Here is an 8,654-nt window from a genome sequence, read left to right on the forward strand (position 1 = left end):
TGAAGGAAAATCGACTTTAGTGGTTTGGCGCTTGTTTGAACCCTGAGAAATCGTTGAACCGACCGATCCAGTCTTCTTTTTTTTGAAATATATGTATACAAAACGGCGTTGTTTCACTAAATTAGTGAAACAACTACGTTAAGTACTTAAAAAAAAAATATAATAGAACGACACCCTTTCAAAATGAGTTTATAATCTCCCCACCCCTCTTCTTCTTCCCCGTGCCATATTCTTCCATACTTCCTTTCTGCAACCGCTTTCTTCATCCATGATAGAGGATGGCACGCGTCTTCATCACTCTTTTTCAATTTCTCCTCCTTCACAAAAGACGTCGATGGTAGACTGACTACCATGCCGAGATCGATATGATCAATTTTCTCTTCCTAAACTCTCAATTTCAGCCGATTTAATAAAGATATGGAAGAAATGAGTAGTGTCTCGATTTCGCGCCAAAACCAACGCAAACCCATCGTATATATCCCTACTTGAAATGGAGCCACTCACATTATAACACTCTTGAAGTACGCGTTTATGTTAATTTTTTTTTAAAAAAAAAAAAAGAAATATGCTAAAGGTAAGGAGATCGGTGCTACTCACGGGAATATCCGAATGAAAAAATCTTCATAACTTTTCGACATTTCAACACCTCACTCTTTTTTTAATTTTTATTATTTTATTTTTTATCAAATATTTAATATATAAATAATAAATAAAATAATTAAATTAATTTAAAAAGAATAAATTCAAAAATAATATTAAAAAAATATTAAAAAATTAAAAAAAGATGAGATATTAAGAATATTAGGAAGTTGTGTAGCAAATATAATACTCTTGAAATGGAGCCACTCCCATTATAATACTCTTGAAGTACGCGTTTATGGTGATTTTCCCACCTACTCTGCAAGTTGGCCTCTCGTTGACCGTTTCACAGAACCGAAATCCAGAGTAATTTAATTACTGCAATCTTCTTCCCCGTTTTCTTAATTAGTCTGAAAATTAGTTTTGCCTTAAAAGTTTAAGCTTGTGAGACTCCAATGGCGTCCACGAGCACTCAAACAGCCTCCTCCTCTTCCTCGCCGTCAGAGCATGGGTGGGAAAACGAGGTTTTCCTCAGTTTCTACGGCAAAGACACCCGCATGGGTTTTACGGACCATCTGTACGCCGATTTGACACGGAAAGGCATTATCGCCTTTAGAGATGATGAAAAACTTCAACGAGGAGAAAATATTTCTGAAGAACTCTTGAAAGCAATACAAGAATCTTTGTACGCAATTGTCGTCATGTCAAGAAACTTCGCCTTTTCCAAATGGTGCTTGATGGAACTTGCCGAGATCGTCAAATGCATGGGAGAAAAGAGGTTGACGGTTTATCCCATATTCTACCATGTGAATCCCTCCGACGTACGAAATCAAACGGGAACTTTTGAAAAAGCTTTTTCTATGCATGAAGAAAGCCTAAAGGTTGACAAGGAGAAGATGCAAACATGGAGAGATGCTTTGACAGCACTGGGGAAGATCTCCGGATGGCACTTGCATGATAGGTAACATATATTCTTTCATTATTTCACTAAGAATATCAAAGATAACTTGGAAACCTTGGGAAAATACTAAATAGTAAAATTTATATAATTTCTTAAACATCTTTTTTGTATTCTATTGAGCCACATCATCATCTCATTTTATTTAATTGATCTATCCCAACCTTTCAGTGCTAAGATTTGATACGATTAATGATCACTAATTCAATAGAGATGACAAAAAGACTTTGCATCTTATAGTCAAGCAATGAAGAACTGATGAATTAAAAATGCTATTGGCACTTTGGAACCATCCGCAATTGACTGACATGACAAATCTTTTTAGCCTCTATCATTCTCAAATTATTGACCCTTTATTGCTACAAGAAACCGCATAGTTTCAGTTAGGAGTACCTTATTTGATTAACTATACAAATTAAACCTTAGTATGAACTAAAGAAGTCTCCATTTCTCTGCTGAATCATGCCAAACAGGGCGCATTATTTAAAGTTTTGTTTCTTCATTATGACTATCACATGTACTCTTGCATCAAAATTAATTGTCCAATCTTTTCTACAGCTACGAATCACCACTTATCCAAGAAATCACCGGGAAGATATTTATTGGATTGAATTGTAGATTATCAAGTGATTACAAGAAACTTGTTGGAATAGACTCTAGTGTCAAGGAAATGATGAACTTACTTGGTATAGGGTTGGATGATGTTCGCTTTATAGGAATTCATGGGATGAGTGGAATCGGCAAGACTACTCTGGCAAGAGTCATTTATGAAAGAGTTTCCTGTCAATTTAAAGCTAGGAGCTTTATTACTTGTGGTAGAGAAGAAACTAAAAATGGTGGTCTAGTTTACTTACAAAAACAACTTCTTTCTATGATCACGGGAGAAGAAATAAATGTATGGGACAATGGTGATGGAATCAATGTGATAAGGAAAAGACTACATAGAAGAAAGGTTTTTGTTATCCTTGATGACGTGGATAGTGAAAAACAACTAGAAGGATTAGCAGGGAGTCACGATTGGTTTGGTATAGGAAGTAGAATCATTATAACAAGCAAAGATGGTCATTTATTGAAAAGACATGTGAGTGGTATCTATAAGGTTAAGGAGTTGAATGATGATGAAGCTTTGCAACTCTTTAGTTTGTCAGCTTTCAAGAAACCCCATCCTACAGAAAACTATGTGGATATGTCCAAGTACTTCGTGAATTATGCTCAAGGCCTTCCTTTAGCTCTTAAAGTTTTGGGTTCCTTCTTGTTTGGTAGAACACAAAGTGCATGGAAAAGTGCTTGGGATCAATTACAAGAAAATCCTAGTAAGGAAATTTTGGATGTACTTCAGATAGGTTTTGATGGACTGGAGTATTTGCAGAAAAAGTTATTCTTGGATATCGCATGTTTCTTTGAAGGAGAGAAGCTTGATACTAAATTAATGGATGTATTAGAAAGTTTCGGTTACTATCCAGGCATCAACCTTGATGTTCTCATGGACAAGTCCCTCATAACCATCTCATATGGGAAGTTGTTGATGCATGATTTGCTACGAAAAATAGGTCGGGAAATAGTTCGTCGTGAGTGTCCCGAAGATCCCGGTCGACGTACTAGATTGTGGTGTTATGAGGACATCCTTCGTGTATTAAAGAGTAAAAACGTAAGTGACTAGTGTAGATATGAACATAAAGAAGTATGATTTTGCCATACACATTCTTCAAGTGTTTGTCTAATATTTCCACCACAACAACTAATTTATTGTTCTTGTAGGGAAACGAACCAGTTGAAGGCATAGTCCTAAACTTACCTTTTCAAAAAAGTGAAAAATTGAGAGCCGAAGCCCTCTCAAAGATGACAAAGTTGAGGATTTTTAAGATTGACCATCACTGCTTTTATGGCAACTCATCAGCAATTGAATGGAATGGAGATCCTTTAAAATCCTTGTCATCCAACGAGTTGCGAGTCATAGAATTAGTTCGGTATCCTTTGAAATCCTTTCCGAGCAATTTCCAATCCGATGATCTGATTGATCTCTGCATGCGTGATAGCCAAGTTAAACAATTATGGAAGGGATCTAAGGTAAGATTGTCTCTTCTTCTTCTTTTGTTCTTTTATTTTTTCAAAGAAGTTTCTTAACTATTAACAACTATATTTTGGTCCATAGCAGAGTTTAGGAAGCTTGAAACGCATTGACCTGAGTTGGTCCAAAAGCCTGATCGAGACACCAGATTTCAGCGGAAGCCCAAATCTTGAGACACTAAACTTTTCATGGTGTAGAAGTTTGTCTAAGGTCCACCCATCCATTGGAGTTCTCAAACGGCTTAAATTGCTGGATTTAAATTCCTGCGGAAGTCTTAAAAGCCTTCCAGACAAAATCAATTTAAAATCTCTTGAAAAAATTTCTCTTTATTATTGTTCAAGACTTGAGAAGTTTCCAGATATTGTGGGAGATATGACATCTTTGAAGGAAGTTACTTTGGGTTATACTGCCATAAAAGAATTGCCGTTATCATTTAAGAATTTATCCGGCATTTCTGAAGGATTGTTTTTAGATGGCTGCAAAAACCTTTCGATTTTCCCCAGTGTTATATATAGTTTGTCATCTCTTACAAAACTGGATTTACGCAACTGCCGAAGACTAGAGAAATTTCCAGACTTGAGTAGCATGGAATGTCTGGAATCGCTTGGATTGGAGAAAACTGCTATAACACAATTGCCATCCCCCAGTCTACGTCCAAAGAACATCAAAGAATTACACCTTAGTGGATGCAAAGGTTTGCCACCTAAATCAAGAGATTCGCGGTTACATCTATACCCGTCAAAAAAAAGCTCAGATCCCATCTGTGTCTCTTTTTTATCATATTGCAGTACAAAATACTATTCACATGGCATTTATGCTGAATATAAAGGTGAGGGCGACAGTATATTGCATGGTCTAGGAATTTCTTTGCGGGCTTTAGACAATCCATTGATGTATGACTATGATGTGAGTCTCTCTCTCCCTAACTTTCAAGTTTTCAACACACACACACACACACACACAATCCCCGTTGTGTGAACAGTTTTCTTGGAAGTGGCTATTTAACATACTGCAATTAAACTCTTTTTGTTTTTACTTTGCAGATTCTATATGGCTGGTCGTTGGTACATGGAATCCCAAAGTGGTTTGACAATAGAAGTCCCGGTTTCTCTGTAAAACTTGAGTTGCACAATAGTAAGTGGAAGGGATGTGCTTTGTTCATTCTTTATGAAGTCCATGACCAGACAGAGAATTCGTATTATAGGATTTTTGAGTCTGAGTTTGGTCCCTACATCTGGTTTATGTTTAATTTTGAAACCGATGAAGATCCTGTAAAAAGATCCGTTTCCATTCGAGCCCCTCAAGTCTCTTTTGTTGGGGCGATTGGGTTTTGGGTGTACATATCAGCACAGTGGTTTTCAGAACGATGGAATAATTTGGATGGATGGAGCTACATTAAAACTTCGATTACAACACAAAATGTTAATCGTGGTTGGAGTGGCGAGATTGAGGTGAAAGAGTGTGGGGTGCGTCTTATATGTTCGCATGATGCTTCACAAACGTTCTACAATAGCATTGGTCCCCTTGGTTTCGAATTGGAATTCATGGAAACGGGTAGCCGTGGCGTGGAGCCCCTCAATATCATTGACCTTGTCAAGGAAATTTAAATTTAATGTTGTTTAATCAATTGATCCATTCACAGATCACAGCTTCCAGATTAGTTGAGGCAATTCAGATGAAATTGAGGCTTCCCTCAATTCCTAGGACTGCCCAAGCTTTTCTTGTTTCTGGGGCTCTATGTTTCTCAAGTTTCTGGTAAGTCATCCTCTCTATGCTCTTCATCTCAAATCTGTAAATAGTAGCTCTCTATTTGATAGGTCCCAATCAGAGCCACAAGCACAAGAACAAATACTTACTAATATTCTCTGTGTCCTATAATAATTTATTTTTTGGTTCGTGATTTATAGCCAACATGAAGTAACCTAAGCAATATATACAAGTTCATGGAGTTTTACAATGGGGTTTTCTCCTTTCAATAAATGTAAGTATGTCCTGTTCTTCTTCGTAAAGTTTTGAATTTTGATATGATGTTGAGTTCCTTAACGATGCCATGAGAAAATGTGACCGCAGCATCAGAGGACAAGTGAATGAAATACTAAATAGGTGGCGTTCATTTGTCGTATTTATATGCTGACAACATATACACATCAAAGTGGATGTCGAATTTAAAATACAGACAAACCACATACGCCATATTTAAAAAACTGATGATTGATTCCCTGTGGAAGCTTAACGTAGCTGATATTGAGGCCACTCTTTCGCGTGTTTGTCAGATGGTTGTTTTTTTACTCTTTTTATTTCCAGTAGTAGAAAACTGAAGTAGAAACTTGGTCAAAATTTGTTGTGTAATCTATACATTGTACTTAGGTTCTTCAAGACAACAATGCCAAGAAAGAGGAGCTCCATGCACGAGCGAAGGGGTTGAAAACTCTTGGTAAATTCTTCCAGGTATATTTTTGGGTGCCTTTTACACAAATTCGTGTGGTTAATATCAAAATTCTCACCATAGATGGCTAACAGATACTATGCTATACATATAGAGGGTTAAATCAGCCAACGGAAATGATACTGAAATGATTCTAAATGGTGGAGTACATAAGCTGAATGGAAGTGAATCAAGCAAATTGAATGGAAGTGAATCAAGGAAAATGAATGGAAGTGAATCGAGCAATGATGCTACTTCTAGTACATCACTGAGGTACGAGAGGTACCTTTCTTTCTCTCTAGTAAGTTCATGAGGTTTTTTAATCAATTCAACATGTTACATGTTTAATCCCAAACGTGATTGAGTTGTATTAATTGTCTAGATTTTTTCATCAAATTTCGAGAATTAGCTTTTCAACTCTCTAATATCGGTAGATGTTTTCTTGTGTGACCCTCAAGAAAGAAATGAACGAAAAGTTGGTCACAAATTGGACTGGTTTTTTTATACAAAATCAAGAGGATGGAAGTTCAGGAAAGTTGTAAAAGACTACAAAATCTAGCATAGCTCCCACCAAGTTGGAAGGATCCTCCTTGGATAGAATTTTGTTACTTTATTAGGTAGCTGTAGGTTTTGGTTTCATGATGAGACTATCAAGGAAAAAAGACAAAAGAAAAGTGAAAAAACAAAAAGAGCACGGACAATTGATGATCTACTTATGGTAAAAAATTTACTCCATGGTCTCATGGAGTCTAAGACAAGCATAGGGGTGAATTTGGAAGATCGCGACTGATCATGCACACTTAAGATACAGACAGTAGCATTGGCCTAAATGGTGTGCCAATTTACATATGCCTAGGATGAAGACCCTTATTCATCTTCTCTTTTGTTTCCTCTTATCTTATGCTATTTTCTCCCCCTTTTTTCCTTTTGGAACAATTGGACGCGCTAGAGCCCCTATGTGGAAACCCCCAACATTGGAGGCTTTAACTTCCCAAAGCCAACGCCACCGATTGGTGCTCCAAGACATTCTTCAATGGGCAGGGAGTGATGGAACAGAGGTTTGATATCATGTGTGAAATGGTTGTCGTGTATAATACCTTTCATATGTATCAATGTCGTGGTTGTATGAATAGCTGATTGTGCTTTCGTGCTGGAAAGCACATCCCACCTTTGGCTTAGTGCGCATGCTGTAATGTATGTATCTATGGCAGACAAATAATTATATACATTTAGGATGAGGAGGAGGAGATGGTTGTAGAAGGAAGGTATTGTTTTGCATTTGTCACCATTTCTGGCTGCGATTGGCTGCCCCTTTATGTGATTTTTTTAAATTTTTTTTTTTTTTTTTTTTTTTTTTTTCTATGGGTTGTCGTTCTTGTATTTCGGTTTCACATGTTCATAATTAGTTTCGAGGATTTTGCTTGGTACTCGGGTCATTTGGATATCAATGTATCAGTATCGCCCATAATTTAGATGGACAAAGCCAGGGGGCCGCCCGGTCATTTAGACGTGCCCCCGAGTGTGTTTGGAACTTTTGTTTTTGTTTTTTTTCTATTTTTCAAATATTTTTTAACATTTTTAACTATTAAAAAAATATACCACTTCACTGATAATAATTTCTTTAACTATTAAGTAAAAATAAAAAAATTAAAATACTTGAGTGTTAACTGTGAACGATAACATTGAAAGGGTTAAATAGTATTTTCCAATTTAGGTAAAAGTGCAAAGCGACTATTTTCTTCCATGAAAAGCTGTCACCTCAAATTGAAACTTGGATTTTTTTATATCTACATGAGGGGTTCGGCTTACTTCTAGTTTATCATTAACAGGACATCTTCTGTTCTAATAATTCAATATTGACACATATTTTTTTTCACAAACGGTAGAGATTCAAACTCAGTTTTAAATTTTAATTTTTAGCATATATCGGCTCACTTAAGGAATATATACATGTGTATATATAACTCATTATTTTAAGAGCATAATTATAAAATATTATAAAAATATTGTGATTTTATATAAGTATAATTGATTAGAGTTGTATAAGATCAGCCAAATAGTCATCTTCTCGACATTTAATTCTATTTTGTAAAATATTGTTACTGCAATAAAAAAATGTTTATCTAACTGTACAATTGTGAGTAAAATATTCTAATATATTATTTTATTTTTCTTTATTTTTTATTTATTGAACTCTATTTTTTTTTTTAAATGACAAACTAGTCAAGTCTAATGCTAGCTCCACTTAATTTTTAATCGGTCTCTAGTTGAGTTTGAACATGAAAATATCTTATTCAAGTTGAACTTGAACATTTAAAAAAGCTTTATTTGAGTTCAAGTTGAGCTTGAATTTGATTTTTTAATAATCGAGCCAAGTTTGGCTAGGCACGACTCAACTCGAACTCGATTTGATTACAATACTATCTACTATTCTTAGAAATTTGAGACAGTAGTACAAACTCGAAGCACTATCAAAAGAATTTATATTTTAATATCTCCTTTAAAAATAATGATAACGTGTACAAATTCATAGCTTTATATTTAAAATGAAAATTTGTGTTAGTATATAATTTTAATAACTGGAAATATCATGTCAAATTCTTAAAATATCAATATTTTTACAA

General features: G+C 35.4%; 1 protein-coding gene across 3 annotated transcripts; it reads left to right on the plus strand.

Annotated features, from left to right (window-relative positions):
* The first annotated feature begins 856 nt into the window (after positions 1-856).
* LOC122314998 (disease resistance protein RPV1-like) lies at positions 857-7,318 on the plus strand. 3 transcript variants are annotated; one of them, XM_043130665.1, is made up of 9 exons: positions 859-1,540; positions 2,096-3,185; positions 3,296-3,604; positions 3,690-4,511; positions 4,649-5,360; positions 5,513-5,586; positions 5,973-6,053; positions 6,146-6,312; positions 6,980-7,318. In XM_043130665.1, the coding sequence occupies exons 1-5, from the start codon at positions 1,035-1,037 to the stop codon at positions 5,210-5,212; spliced, it is 3,291 nt and encodes a 1,096-aa protein (XP_042986599.1). In that variant the 5' UTR covers positions 859-1,034; the 3' UTR covers positions 5,213-5,360; positions 5,513-5,586; positions 5,973-6,053; positions 6,146-6,312; positions 6,980-7,318. The 3 variants fall into 3 exon arrangements, with proteins under 3 accessions (XP_042986601.1, XP_042986599.1, XP_042986600.1); XM_043130666.1 differs by having other exon boundaries at positions 3,693-4,511; XM_043130667.1 differs by lacking the exons at positions 5,513-5,586; positions 5,973-6,053; positions 6,146-6,312; positions 6,980-7,318 and having other exon boundaries at positions 857-1,540; positions 3,690-4,299; positions 4,394-4,511; positions 4,649-4,791.
* Positions 7,319-8,654: the final 1,336 nt, after the last annotated feature.

The sequence above is a fragment of the Carya illinoinensis genome, chromosome 7 (assembly GCF_018687715.1).
Source record: "Carya illinoinensis cultivar Pawnee chromosome 7, C.illinoinensisPawnee_v1, whole genome shotgun sequence".
In the NCBI taxonomy this organism is placed as follows: domain Eukaryota; kingdom Viridiplantae; phylum Streptophyta; class Magnoliopsida; order Fagales; family Juglandaceae; genus Carya; species Carya illinoinensis.